At 44.8% G+C, this 15,616-nt stretch overlaps 1 protein-coding gene across 5 annotated transcripts in view; it reads left to right on the top strand.

The window, feature by feature from the left end:
* Positions 1-15,616, top strand: part of CCDC88A (coiled-coil domain containing 88A) — a 2,139,415-nt gene that overhangs the window by 279,460 nt on the left and 1,844,339 nt on the right. For all 5 annotated transcript variants that reach the window (XM_069608255.1, XM_069608254.1, XM_069608253.1 and 2 more), the window contains exon 4: positions 2,238-2,307. In XM_069608255.1, coding sequence (XP_069464356.1) covers positions 2,238-2,307 — 70 coding nt within the window. The remainder of the gene's footprint in view (positions 1-2,237; positions 2,308-15,616) is intronic.

The raw sequence follows: 15,616 nt of genomic DNA, 5'->3' as shown, positions 1-15,616 counted from the left end.
GGAGCAGCTACATGCAGATCCGTTTGAAGGTCAGACTGGAACAAAGGGGGAACTATGCTGAATGGATTTATCTCAGGAGGATAGCTTAGGGGCAACGTGCTCGCCTTACAAGCAAGACGACACAGAGCAACACAGGTTCTATCCCCCGGTCCACGCTTAGAAACCTCTGGGTATTAAGCGCGTTATAAATAACCATCATATAATATATCAAATCATGCGGCACATGGCCTTCAATAGGGCTGTGTACTAGCACGTTCAATTTGTACATTATGGGAATAGGAGCTGCTTTAGGTACTATTACCACAAATCCACTGAAATTGGGGTCCATTAAATTGCAGTATTTTCTATATGCAGACGATGTTGTCTTATTAGATTATACTGCAGTGGGCTTGCAAAGCTCCTTGACTGTGTTGGGTGAATATTTCAAGGACCTTGGGTTGCACATTAATGTTCCCAAATCCAAGGTCCTGATTATGAATCGATGTAAGCCTTTGTCTGGGAGAACAAACTTCTGTTGTTACATTGATGGCCAAAGAATGGAGGAGGTGTCTGAATTTAAATACTTGGGTGTAGTGTTTAAAGCCAAGAAATCGGTGGTTCTGGCAAATCTGGCCCTTGAACTAAAAGCCATCTCGCTGCAACCCAAGTCAGAGTTTTTGACAAAATATATGGTTGGTTTTCTCTTGCCCCAGTGATTAAAATGTACAATCAAATATTGGTCCCCATATTGACCTATGGGGCAGAGGTACGGGAGGAGCATTTGTTGTGGTCGAAAGTGGAATCAATAATTTGGAAGCGTGTTTTATCCCTCCCTCTGAGCATTCCCTTAGCCGTGATTTGGCATATTTTGGTGCTTGTTTATTTGGAGGCCATGGTCTCCTGGCGAAGAATGCAGTTACTAAGAAATATATTTTACCCTCCGGTGGACACTTTATCCAAACAAGTTAAATACGTCTGCTACTCGAGGTGACTGCATTACTCTCACTGAATATATCAATGGTTCTCTGACTATTCTTCATCTTAATGATGTAGCATTGCGCGGTCTGGAATACACTCCTACAAAGGTTAAAAAAAAATGTATGATAACGACTGGATTGCGAATAGATCTTGTCTAGAATCGTATAAAATCTTTAAGCATTTTGTGTTGGACATTAAACCATATAACAGAGTACAGAAATGTTTTATTAGACATCCCGCAAAAAAAAATGGGATTTTTGGTTATGTTTGAAATTAAATCATTTCTTGACAAAGGATGTTTTGGGGGTTTGTAACAGAATGTCTAATGTGGATCGTTCATGTCGTTACTGTACGGTGTCAAATGAAACCGTAAAACATTTAATCATTGAATGCATTGCACTTTGTGACTTTCATGAAGCTATGTTTGAATTATATTTTAGAAATAGGCAATTTTTTATTTATGAACATTTGTGGTGGACTCTTCTCTTAGAACCTAGTGAGCAACTCGTGATTGTAGTGATGAATTTTGTGAAAGACTTCTTTTAACTAATGTTTTATCCCTTAACGCCGATCAATGAATTTTTGTTTTTAATTGCAAAAATGATTTTTAGATAGTTTGTAAAATTTTGGTATATGGATTTGTGTGTAAAGTTGTAATGGATAAAGTTATATCACACAATAAAAATAAATAATAAAGGTTGGTTATGAGAAGGTTATCCCCCAAAATACGTAACTATGATACCGGCACCTATCACAAACAAACTTTGCAAGAAGAAAATGCAAAACCCTATTATATGCAGAAAATATTGAACTGTGAAACACTGTCTAAGCCCTCCTTTAATTTCTACTTACATTAAGGAAGGGCCTTGTCTTGGTCAGTATCACAATTTAAAAAGCATTGATATACATTTTCGAAGTTATCGCCAATGTAACTGATGTATGGTTCTCAGTTTGATTTTCTTGTCAAACAAACGTTTCATGGAAGTTAGAAAATATTCTTACTTTCCTTAGAGTGCTCACATTATTTTCCATTTGATGTGATCTGATTCTCTGCCTAGAAGCCAAGAATATGTCATGTTATGCAAAATGGTCCATTTATGTAAAACGGCAGCTTCCACAGAAAGTTTTGAGAATTTCTAACTTATGTTTAAACATTGATGCGTCCAGGACTGCCAGAAGTTTGCATTTACAAAACTGTTTCTTAATAGCCATTTAGTACCATTTATGTCTTCATTTTGTTATATCTTGGAGAAATAAAACATGTTAATCTTTTTCCCCAGGAGACCTTGCAACAACTGATCATGATGTCATTGCCAAATGTCTTAATAATTGGCAAGAATCCATTTTCTGGTAAGCTATATATCGATGCATGGTTACCATATATTATTATTAGTAGAAAAAAAGTTTTGGAAACATTTCCAGAAAGATTTTGGGGTGCAGACATCACATTTATTTGATTAATGTCCATGTGAAGTTGGTTTGTACAGCAATTGTGAGTTGTGAGCACTAGAATTGTGGAACTACGCACTTGAAACGCTACCACTGGGCTTGGTATGCTGGCTTAAACTTGAGCGGAAACTATTATGATGTCTCTTGGGCCTACTGTATGCAGTTCCAGTAGAAGTGATCCCTCTGGAACTTGGTTTGCCCTCTTTAAACACATTATGGCGGCTGGCACTGTGCAAATTGTGGGCATCTATCCGCTTTAGTGACCCAGAGAAAGGAAGCCTTCTAGGCCTAACTATGCGACATGCAGAAAGTCGTTCGCACAGTACCTGGTTCCAGGATATGCAGAATTTGGTCTTAAAACATTGTGTGAATATTGGCATGAATATACTGCCGGAGTCAGTCAAGGTAGTGTATGCGTCTGATTTTGAGAGGAAACAGAAAGATGATGATCGCTAACAATCCATTGAATATCTGGCTAAAAAGCGTTAATATGCTGTATATTCCACTCAGGGTATGAACATCAATACTCTATGTAATTACTTGACCAAAACATACACGCCTGGTCTGATAAGCTTTAGTCTATTCTTGTGCCTAGAGGTTTTCCGGTTTTTTAAAACACTGGGCCTGGCTAGAACTCAAGAGGGATGAGAGACCCCTAATCCTGTTGCGTAGCTCTTTAATAGTGCTGCCTATATATTTGTGGCCACAGACACATGTAATCCCATACACAACAAATTTAGAGCAGCAATTAATGAATTATCTGATACAGCGCTGGTCTGTGTCCCCTAAATCCATCATGTTGGTGGTATAGGCATATAGGCACATAGTGCATGTCGCGCATTTACGAAAACCACTGGCTTCGGATGAAAGTAGCCAGTTGGTTTGGCAGGTTGCAGTAGGTTTCCTGAATGGTGGACTAAGCATGTTCTTAAGCGTGAGCGACTTTCTGAAGGAAAATAGGGGTAGATCAGATACCCATGGTTTGATATCTGGGTCAATTTTGTGGAAGTGCCAATGTCTTTTGATCCCTTTTTGAACTTTATGACTCTCTTGGCTAAATCTGGTTACAAATCTAGTTTTGGTGTCATCTGTTCGACTGCACCGGACCTTGGATGTCAGTAGAGTGGTCCTGTCAATTTTGTGAGTTTCTTTCTGAGCTTTGGTAATTATCTCTGTTGGATAACCTCTTGACATTAATGTAAGCTTTAACACATTTGTTACACTCAACTTGCAACTTTGTCGCCAACTCCTAAAAAGATACAACATACCATTATCTTGGTTTACTTAGACATAGATTTTGCAAGTACCCAGCGCAACTGTGTCGGGTCTCCAACTGTTCTCCCTGGTTTGTACAGTTTTATGTCATTTTGATGCTTGTATAAAAAGTGTATACATTATGTTCAAGTTATGATGGTGATGGAAAGCACCTGCAGAACAAACTAACAAACTTTCTCAAGGGCCTGCTCTCTTCTGTTGCAAGTTCAGTCCTTAAAGGAAATAGGTTGATGTTTTTAAATGGCTTTAGGTTAGGGGTACTCTGGAAATGTATTGGAAGGAAGTTCCAGACTTAGATCGTGGGACAGAGAAACTATTTTCCTTTGAACATCTATCAGGTACCCGAAATAAAGAACTGCCAACTAAAGCAAAGTATTTGACAAAAATACCAATTACCCTAATTGTAGGGTATGGTTTGGACAGGCAGTTTATGGTAAAAAATGCAATTTCCCATTTGACATTTCTTTACCATGTATTATAGTAGTGACCTTCAATTAAAATATTTAGTAGATAGTTGCATCCTGTACATGGCTAGTGGTTTTCCACACTCTTCTTCCCATCCAAGAGAATTACCAGACGGATACCTGGCTACTTCCCTGCATTTTTAGTGCTTTACTCTGTTTTTACCTTATGTAGCGTGGACTTCAAGTTCAGCCTTACTGTGAGCAATGTTGTTTCCTTCTCACATGGGACCATCTGTATACTTGTGCAACCCTTTTATCCCCATTTTGTTTCCCTTGATGGTGAATGAGATGTGCTATGGCACTGCACCTTCCCAGGAGAGCACCTGATGTTTTCAATTGTGGTATATACCTGAACCTTTTTGTATATCAGAAACCCCATGGTGAGTGTATTGCAGGGTGAGTGGAGCATTTAGGCTCTCCAAGTAACTCCTGAGCACGACACAGAGACTCTGTGACTCACAAACACTCCTACAATGATTGGTGGTTAAAAACCTTTTCTTCATTTTTTTTCATTTCACACCCATTCCCAAGACACAAGGTAAAGCATAACTATAAACAAGTACACATATGTTCTGTGAGAAACCCAAAGTTGTCGCATTTACTAGTCCCCTGGATCTGTCGTCCAGGTGGCGAGGACACGGCCATTGCTATTGGATCCAGTTCCTGGGGGGTGGACCAGTGTGGGAGGATCACTTGGGTGAGGGGTCTTTGGGTAGTGGAAGTGGCACACTGAGGGTTGAGATGCAGTATCCCCTTCCCTGTAGCACCTTTTCCCCCTCATACCCTGTAGGATATTTAGAAGCTCTACCCCCACCCCTTTTCCCACACAAACACTTTCTTGCACGGTAACAGACAACAGACTAACACCAGAGCAGTTTACCTGACGTGTCTCAACACATGGGTCAGGCAGAGTCAGGCAATTGACAGTAACCATGCACATCTGACGGCCCTTTACCTTCCCCACAGGGATAAAAGGCAGAGCACGAAAGCACACTTCGAGCAAGGTCGAATGCAGGAGGAGACAATGACATCAAACCAGCAGTTCAAATGGAGAAGAAAGATGGTGAGACCTGGAAGGACGACGAAGGAGGAATTTCACTTGCCCTTTTCAACTCAGACCTGCGAAGCCTCCGAAAGGAGAAGCATACGACCAGGAGTTTCAGCTGGCGTGCAGAACAGGAGAGGTCAACGGTTCAGCACAGGCGGTGAGTTGGAGGAAGCTGATAGCAAACTGAACTGTGTTGAGCCCAAGGTTGCAAGTAGCAACATTTTGAATGCCAGGAATCTGGAAAGAGAAAACTTGTGTATGTGTTTGAACTTTAAAGAAAACCCACGTGAGGTCCAGGTGCAGAGGGGTCCAGCGCCACATGGGCGCTCATTCGAAAGTCTCTGACCGGGACCTGTTCTTTGAAACTACAAGAACCAAAAGGCCCTTGAAAAGGTTGGCAAGAGGCGTCAAAGTGGTCCTACAAGGGTCATGTCAAATCCTTTCTACAATCGAAAGTCTCTGACCCATTGTCAGAGGAAAGCTAGGGGACGGGAACCCCGCTTTCTGATAAGATTGTTAACTGTTGAATAAGGCAAGTGTGAACTCGGCAGAGGGATGCCGAAAGAAAGCTAGGATGAGGAAAACCCTGCTTTCTGATGAGAACGAGCAACACATGAACTCTGATAGAAATACAACTGTGCTAAAGAAAGGCCGTAGTGAACCCGACAGAGGGAGGCCCAGCTTTGCAAGGAGGATGTGAGCCTGACAGAGGGAGATTCTCGGGGTGAAAGGCAATCGCCCAAGGTGCAAGACCACTGAGAGAACATTTGTTTGTATGTTCTTTGCGAATCAAGAATAATACACCCGCAAACATTGTGTCGACAAGAATAAACCCATTTGAATATCACAGGCAATATTTAGAAGGCCGTAGTGAACCCAACGGAGGGAGGCCCAGTTTGCAAGCGGGATCTGAGCCTGATGGGGGGGGAGATCCCAGGGTCGAAGAGCAATAGCCCAAGGTACAAGAGTACCAAAGGAACCTTTTATTTGTCTGTTAGTTATTTTCAATCAGCAACCCTTTTCTGGCGAGAGACTTTATTCTGGGAAGAGACTTAGCCTCTGATGGTTTTGATAATATTGAACTGGAACTGTGAACCTCGTGCCGATGAGGCCAAGGCGTGTGCTGTGCTCGAGAGTCCCGCCTTTTCCCATGCTTCAAATGTAGGGAATGGAGACCCAGCCATACCATCCTGACTTATCATGTTGTGAACACTTCTTTCTTTTCTGGTGAACTTTATCCCACACTCTTTTTGTAATTTAATAGTAAGGATTGGCAATATTTATTTTTTAGTTTAGGCCCTTATTTATATTTATATATATTTTTTATTTTTATTTGAGAAGACGCCACTAGCTAGGACTGCCTTATTATTATTATTTGATGGCCATATCTTGCTCCCATCTTAAATTAAGGTTTAGATTAGGCGTTTATCTCACCCATTATAAAGTTCAATGAACACCCTTGAACTGTGATCACTTGTATCTTTACTGTTGCCACCATGAGTTCCTTACAGTCCCTTGAGGATGACATTGTCTCTCTATGGCTCCATGGCTTCCCAGGACTACAACTCCCATAATTCCATTTAGAGTCTTAGTTCCAGTGAGCGGTTTGAGGAGATATGTCCTCAACTCGGGGAAGATATTCCTGCTCCACTTAGTAATAGAAACAATTACAGTCATGTAACAAGGGAATAAAATTCGGTTTTTGCCTATAAACGAGGTGGGCTTGTCGCTGCAGCCTGCAGGGATAATTTTTGTCTGATAAAATCATGCCCTATGTATTCGGTGTTAGGCAGAAACCTGTGCAGTTCCCTTAGGGACCACTGCAAAAAGTTTAAGACTACAGGTGTTATCAGTAAACCCAATTGGTAGCAGTCTGCACCACCCAGATTTACCTGGTAGCTGTGGCTGAGCAGTCAGACTTCTCTCAAGAAGAGTTAGGCAGTATATAGAGTATACACGATAGGGCTAAAAATACAGTAGCACAAGCAAACACTGACCAGAGCTTTGGTATAAAAGTATATAATTATTTATTTAAAAACACACTTGTAAAAATACACTGGCACTAATATGTCAAGCAAGTTCAAACACAGTCAATAGAAATATATACCCCTCCCTAATTAATTATTTGACAAGTCTAGGATAAGACACCACTTATTTAGCAAAGTAGAGGTGAGCGCGTAACCATAGATGGCACTCCAATAATTTGTTAAAAAAAGGGAGAGAAAAGGCAGAATAGGAAAATCACACAGTACCAACTCTTTTAAGAAACCACAGCAAGTCAAGAAAGGCAGGGTCTACTGTAGAGCAAAAAGTTCATAGGTCAGGCCCACTCTTGGAGAGAGCAAGGCGGAATGTGCCCAAGATCACACAGTGGAAATGCACTCAAAATCTTTGCAGGAAAGTCAAAAAGAGGTTGGATCATGTTAGAAAGGTAATGTTAACAGGTCCAAGGTCACCCCAGGATAGAGAGTCAAGGATTTACGGGACACCTTGGACAGTCTGTTGCAAGGGAGACCAGGTGGGACACAGTACCTGAAATGGTGAGAAAGCTCCAGCAGGGGCAGTTGTTCCTGGCAGCTGGTGCAAGTCGGGGCTTCGTCCAGGGGAAGAGAGGATCTCGACATGGAGGAAAGCTGGAGGTCGTTGCACTGCCAGGGAAGAAACCAGCCGCGGAGTTTCCCGGTTAAAAGGTACTACCCTTTTTTTCGCGGTAGTGGTGAAGCGTGGCTATCCAACCGTCGGCGTGCTTGGCACAGGCGATTCGACCACGAGATGATCCAGGAGGCGAAAAAAGGCGAACTGGTTGGTCCCACCAGCTCAAAGGGAAGAAGACTCTCCTGGAAGAAGATCTTCTCTCTCGTCGGGAAAGTGGTGAGTTTCATACAGCAGGGCTCCACCGGTGGTGTCGTCGTTGTAGATGGCTCAGATTCTCCCCTTTTCGGATTCTTTAGGTCCTGTGGCGACTTCTGAAGTTCCAGTCCCTAAAGCCCTGCTTTTATGCAGAAAACCCCCATTCATCAGCCTAGCTGTCAGTCAAACATGCTAAGTGGTGAGCCGGGCGGCTCACCACTGGGCCAAGCACACAAGAGTGCGACTTGAGTTGCCAAGGCAACTCAGTCCAGGATGCCTATTCCCCCCTCCCACACATCCTGTAGACCCAGACAGAGTAGCACCACTTCTGGAGGCTTCTGTGCAGAAGCCCGCCAAAAGTGGAACAAAGGGCTCGACTTGGGTTAGGGTTTCAGAGGCGAACACAAACGCCATTTTAAAACCGAGTCCTGGCAAAAAGACCCAACCGGGGAATAAATATTAAATAAATAACCCAGTGGTATCTTTAACATTGCACCAAAAAGTGGTGCATTTAAAATGAATGGGAAAATCCCATAGGAAATATTCCGGTGGAATATTTCGTGTGGTATCCACTGCCACCAGCCAGAAACTCGACAAGGGGGGACTGCACAGTGCGCCCTCGAAAAACAGACCCAGGGGCAATCTAATTACCCCTACCAGTACTTCCACAATATGATGGTTTGTACTGGTTCTGTACACAATTTAAGACTAGTAAAGCCAATGGTGACTTTACATGCCCTGGGAGACAGTAGTCAGTCCCAGGGTATGGAGTCTATGTTTGGAGGTCACTATGACACCCCTGTGTTACTGCACTGAGGGTGCTGTTTAACACACTTACCAAAAGCACATAACTTGTGCGCTCTGCTTAGATCACATGCTGTGCATAGGCTGACATCTAGTGGAAGCTGCAGAGTATTACAGTTTGTTTTTCGAAACTCGAAAAGGGGCGTCGAACTAGGGCGTGCCAGTAATACTATCCCTAGTGTGACGTCCACTGTACCCATGATCCCTCACGCGTGTAGGACCCTCAGATTGTTTTTTTCCGCCATACTTGTCGGAAGCATAGTTGCAGAGTTCCCTTTCTGTCAGCCATTTATCATAAATTAATCTAAAATTCCAGTTCCTCAAATCCCACATTGAGACTGCGAAGATAGACCCCGGTACTGGAGAACAAACAGCCGTCGAGACTGCACGACAGACTTTGGGCCTCGGAAGGCCTCTGGCCTCGGCCCTGCAAGTAGGAAGAGTGGGGGGTGGACATACTCACACTCGCTTATTTTCCTACATACACTCGCCCGCTGCCATATATTAACATATGGAGAGTACTCCATTTAAATTCTGCCCCAAAGTGCAACCGTAAATTCCCTTGGGTAGATAAGCATAACTCCTGTAATCTGTGTCTGCCTAGGGACCACCCCGAAGAAAATTGCAGAGTGTGTAAGCTCTTTCAAGCTAAAACACTTAAGGACCTCTCCACCAAACGTTGGGCCCATTACGCCAGGCAGCTCGAGGCCATGGACGCGGTGGGTTCCTTCAGTGATGACAGCAATGCCACCGTATCCGACGGCGAGGGCACAGGGGTGTCGTTAGACACCCGAGCGCAAGCCCCCGACCTCAGAGGACTGTCCGGCGGGGCAGTTATGGGGACCACACCCGACAGCAAGAGCGCTACCCATACACCTTCATCTAAAACACACTAACCCCACCCAAGACTCGACACGCGTGTCGAGTGATTGGCGGAAAAAGGCACAAAGAAAGCGGTCCGCAGAATCGGTGTCCTCTGGGCGTTCCAGGTCACGGTCGCCTCATGACACACAGACAACCATCTACGGTTCCTAAAAGTGCCACGTTAATTAAGGTCACAGAGGTATGGTCGTCAGAAGACGAATCCGACCTCCACCCCCAAGCAGCACCTTCAAAGTCGACTCCGGCAGTTCGTTCTAAGTCTGCCTCCGAGTCTCGACGTCCCTCCTCTAAGACTCCAGAACCTAGTGAACCCACCTCCGAATCTTGACGCCAGGCGTCAAAAGATTCTGGGAAAGCCAAAGAGTCAGGAAAAACATGCCTCTACACATGGAAAAGGGGGGAAACAGAAAAAAGCTTCTGAACACCAGAAACATAAATCTTCTGAGAAGTCCAAGACACGGCACCCTGTCACTAGGCCTAAAGTTGTCCCTCCCACTCCACAGGATATGGGAATAGAAGATGAACCCCAGCAGGAAGTGGTCATTCCCAGTTCCAAAGAATGGAGCTCTGAAGACATCGACAGAGTGATGAGGAGAATGTCTTTTATGGCAAGTTTTTACGAGAAAAATCCTGATTACTTCCTGAGCTATCAGAATACCCCTGCTACCTCTACTCCTTCCGGATCCAAAGACCCTCTACCTCCTAGTAAGAGACCCCGTACTGAGGCTCCAGTTCAGGGCCTGATTTCAGACCCACTCACTATTGAACCTTATCAGTATGGTGAAGATCCAGACATACAAATATTAGATGACCAGGCAGGGGTTGAATATTATGGAGACGATGAGGACCAGGATGAGGAGGAGGAAGACGAGGCAGAGGCCTATAGTCTCGACTCCCCTATTCCCAAGGACCCACCGGTGAATGACTGACCTGTGTACAATCGGCCACTACTGAACGAGGTCTTAGCTAGAGCTGCAGACCACTTTCAGATAGACACTCAGGGGGCTCAAGAAGAAAGGGACTTTGCAGAGCAAATTATGGGGGATAGAAAGTCCATTGCCCAAGCCATACCAATTCTGAAGTCCATTCAACACAGAATTGATCCCTCTCTGCTCACCCCTAATCTTACCCGGGCAGTCAACCCAAGAATAGAGAAATTAATCAGGGCCGCCCCCTCCGACCCACTTTATATAAGGGGTCAGCTTAAACCAGACTCATTGGTGGTTACAACCACCAGGAAAAGGGCGGGGACACCTCTAGCATCCTCTGAAGCTCCCCCAGACAAGGAGAGCAAAAAGATATATGGGCTAGGAAGAAAAGTGGCTTCCACTTCCGCTTACCAGGCAAGAATACCACCACTCTGCTGGCAAGTTACAACTGTCACCAATGGGAACAGGTGGCTGCCCTCATTGCTTCCGCACCTGAACCTTTAAAGAGCCAGTTGTCCCAGATTGCGTTGGATGCATTCTCAAGGTGACTTTTGACGCAGCAGACAATGCAGGCCGGCTCATCGCAGAGAGCACAGTCATCAAGAGACATGCTTGGCTGAGGCAGTCGGGGTTTAAACCCAAGACCCAAGCCACACTCATCGACATGCCGGTCGAACCAAATGTCTTGTTTGGGAAAGCGGTGGAGGATGAACTCAAAACAGCCAAGGGCGAATATGATACCCTAAAGTCCCTTGGACAACTAACAAATAAACCCACAAACCAACGAGGGAATAATAATCTTCGTCGCTCTCGAGGCCAAAATTCACAGAGAGGGTCTAATTACTTTCAAGGGCAACGGGCATCGTGCGGAGGCAACCAACAGGCTTCACAGAGTTTCGCCAGAGGTCAAAAGAGGGGCCGTGGTAGAGAGGCAGCCCAGGTAGAAGCGCTACACCCCCCAACAAACAGTGACATTCCGCTCCGGGTCCCTTCCCATGACCCCCCCCGGTAGGGGGGTGCATTTCCACCTTCACCCACGCATGGGAAGGGATCACTTCTGGCAGATGGGTGCTGTCCACAGTGTCTGCGGGATACTGCATCAAACTGTTGGAACGCCCCCATGACCATCCTCCAAGACAGAAAATACGCTCCTTGGAGCACCAAAGAATCCTCCTCGAGGAGATCGTCATTCTTCTCGCAAAGGACACGAAAGAACTCTTCCCGGGCAACCAGGTAAACAAGGGTATTTTTTCAGCTTACTTCCTTGTGCCAAAAAAAAATCTAACAATGCGCCCAGTACTAGGCTTACGCCCTGCAAACAAGTATGTCAAGCCCCAAAAATTTCGCATGACTACACTTCAGGAAGTAATCTCCCTACTAAAAAAGGGAGAGTACATGGCAACATTGTACATGAAAGATGCCTATTTTCATATTTCCATGTTCCCAGCGCGCAGAAGATTCTTGCGCTTCAAGGTGGACAGTCAGCACTACCAGTCCAAGGTGCTGCCCTTCAGTATAGCCTCGGCTCCAAGGGTATTCACCAAGGTACTGGCGGTGGTGGCCGGGCACCTACGCAGGGAGGCAATCCCAGTGTATCCTTACCTGGACGACTGGCTCATCACAGGGGAAACCCCTGTAATTTGCATATCCAACTTTCAAAGAACGATCGACCTCCTCTTCTAATTGGGCTTCTCTATCACCAAGAAAAAATCAAGCCTGGTGCCAAGCACCTCCAAACAGCTCCTAGGAGCTGTCCTAAACACTCAAGAGGGGTTGGCCTTTCCATCAGAGGAAGGAATTCGGAATCTATTACTGCAAATTCCTCAATATCAGTCCGTTTGTCAGATAAGGGTTCGCAAAGCGATGCGTTTGCTAGGCATGATGGCGTCATGTATTTACCTGGTTCCCCACGTGCGCCTGCGCATGCGACCCATGCAGGAATGGTTGGGGAAACAGTGGTCTCAGGCAAGTGGTCAGTTGGACGATCTAGTGGTCGTTTCGCCAAAACTAGTACAGTCTTCGCTGGTGGAAGAGAGAGAACCTGTCAAAGGGGAAACCCTTTTTTGATCCAGAAATACAGGCCGTAGTCACTACATACGCGTCCCTGTTAGGGTGGGGAGCACACCTCCTTCACCACACAGCTCAGGGCCTCTGGTCTCACACAGTGGCCAAGAATCACATCAACCTGCTAGAGCTTCTGGAAGTCTTCAGAGCGGTTTGAGTGTTCGAACCCCACCTATCGAACCTGTCAGCGCAGATCCTAACGGACAGCACGACTGCAATGTTTTACATAAACAAACAGGGGGGCACTCGTTCGCCAAATCTGTCCAGGCTTGCCCAGAAAATTTGGATATGGGCACTCAGACAGAACATTTACCTGTCGTCTCAACATGTTCCAGGGGATCTCAATTCACTAGCGGACGCTTTGAGCAGAGATCCCCTCCCAGAAGAACAGGAATGGCGTCTACACGAAGAAGTCATAGAAGATCTCTTCTCTCAGTGGGGTTTCCCCACTGTAGACCTATTTGCCACAAGCGAAAACAGACAATGCCCACAATTCGCATCCAGGTTCCCCCAGCCAGGCTTCAAGGGGAGCGCTCTATGGAGGAATTGGTCAGGGATGTTTGCCTACGCTTTTCCACCAACCCCTCTGATGAGGAAGGTGGTCAACAAGATACACAGGGAATCGATGATGCTCATCCTAGTTGCTCCCATGTGGGCGAGACAACCGTGGTTCACGCACCTGCGCAAATTGGCAGTGTGCGAACCCATCAGAATCCTGTGCTGGTACAACCTACTCTCCCAGCACGAAGGACAAACAGTGCATCCTCAACCCAACTCGATGAACTTGGCAGCATGGCTCCTGAAGTCATAGAGTTTGGCCATCTCAATTTACCACAGAGATACATGGATATCCTATAAGAATCAAGGAAACCGAACACAAGACACTGTTACTTTGATAAGTGGAATAGATTTGTTATTTGGTGCCAGAATAAACAAATCAACCCAGCTGATTGCACTCCTTCCAATATTGAATCCTACATGCTCCACTTACTGGATGCAGGGTTGGTATTTAATTCACTCAAGGTACACCTGGCGGCGCTGTCAGCCTACACCACCTCCCATAACAAGGTGTCATGGTTGAAGGTGCCAGTTGTCAAAGCCTTTTTGGAAGGGGTGAAGAGACTCCACCCTCCAATTTCTAACCCACCACCAGGATGGGACCTTAATGTGGTGCATGCTAAACCCATGGGACTCCCCTTTGAACTCATGCATAAAGCTAGTCTCAAACACCTGACTTATAAGACTGCCTTCTTAATAGCCATTACATTCATAAGAAGGGTCAGTGAAATTCAGGCTCTGTCAGTGCAGGATTCTTTCTTTACTGTTCATAAGGATAAACTGGTTCTATGAACTCACCCTAGGTTCTCACCTAAGTTCAGTTCAAAATTCCATGTTAACCAGTCCATTGAGCTACCAGCCTTCTTCCAAGAACCCAAAAGCTCTGCTGTGGTGAAACTACACACACTAGATGTGCGAAAAGCGGTCCTCCACTACGTAGACAAGACCAGACCGCTAAGAAAGACAGATCAACTGTTTGTCTCCGTAGCTACAGGCAGAGAAGGATATCGCGTCTCTAAAGGTGCCATCTCAAAATGGATAGTCAAATGTATCCAGCTGTGTTACTCCCTTTCGGATAAGACTCTGCCTTTTACGCCAAGGGCCCACTCTACAAGAGGCACGGGGGCCACTCTGGCTTTCATTGCAAATGTACCCCTTGACACCATTTGCAAAACAGCTACATGGAGCTCTATTCACACTTTTACTCAGCACTACTGCATTGCCACGCATTCCAAGACAGATACTCAAGTGGGACAAGCGGTTCTAAGACATTTGTTCGTTCATGACCCTTCTTACATCCCACCTCCTTCTTCTAACACTGCTCGCTAATCTATGCACAGCATGTGATCTAAGCAGATTCCACAAGCCAAAGAAGGAATACATTACTCACCGTAATTGTATTTCTGATGCTTGTATCTGCTTAGATTCACATGCGCCCGACCTTTCTCCCCTCTGAGAGAAGGCGCATGGATGCTTGTAGTCTTATCTATCTATCTGCTTGGATACTCTGTACTCAGGTGACTCTACAATCTGAGGGTCCTACACACATGAACGATCATGGGTACAGTGGATGTCACACTAGGGATAGTATTACTGACACGCCCTAGTTCGATGCCCCTTTTCGAGTTTCGAAAAACAAACTGTAATACTCTGCAGCTTCCACCAGATGTCGGCCTATGCACAGCATGTGAATCTAAGCAGATACAAGCATCAGAAATACGATTATGGTGAGTAATGTATCCCATACATTCCTTTATTAAATTTAAGTAAAACCAAATTAATAGGAATTATTAATGGAAAGTTTCAGGATTTACATATTTTCAAGGATGGTAACCAATTATGTGTAGAGCTTTGTTAAATGAGATATAGCCTAAATGCTATAAACAATTAGAGTATCATTTTATCATATGAACATAAATTACATTCTCATATGGATCATTACATTGTCTCATGCAGCCTCGCTTATAATATCTCATTAACAGGTCATTTAGTTTACTCGCAGCAAGGATGATCATTTTCAAGTTCTTTGCTCATGCTCCTTGTTGGTGTCACAATTTTAATTTTAACAAATATTTAATCGTGGAGAGACGTGGTTGGCATTTAAAATTAAAGCCCACATATCTATGAGTGTTAGGGAGCGATACTCCTGAAACAATTTGTGGAAGTACTCCTTCCTTAATTTCGATAGCACCTGGCAGTGGAACAATACGTTTTTTGCTTGGTTTTCTCTGTTGCAAAATCTACAATTGTTTGTGGCATTGCTCTCTTTAGATCTTATTGCTATGACATCTCTAGTAGGCCAAAGATTAAATCATAGCCTCATTATTTGCATGCGG

Source organism: Ambystoma mexicanum, chromosome 4q, assembly GCF_040938575.1.
Source record: "Ambystoma mexicanum isolate Mex_15411 chromosome 4q, UKY_AmexF1_1, whole genome shotgun sequence".
NCBI lineage: Eukaryota > Metazoa > Chordata > Amphibia > Caudata > Ambystomatidae > Ambystoma > Ambystoma mexicanum.
The sequence above is the reverse complement of the archived record's forward strand: the minus strand, read 5'-3'. Positions and strand labels throughout refer to the sequence as shown.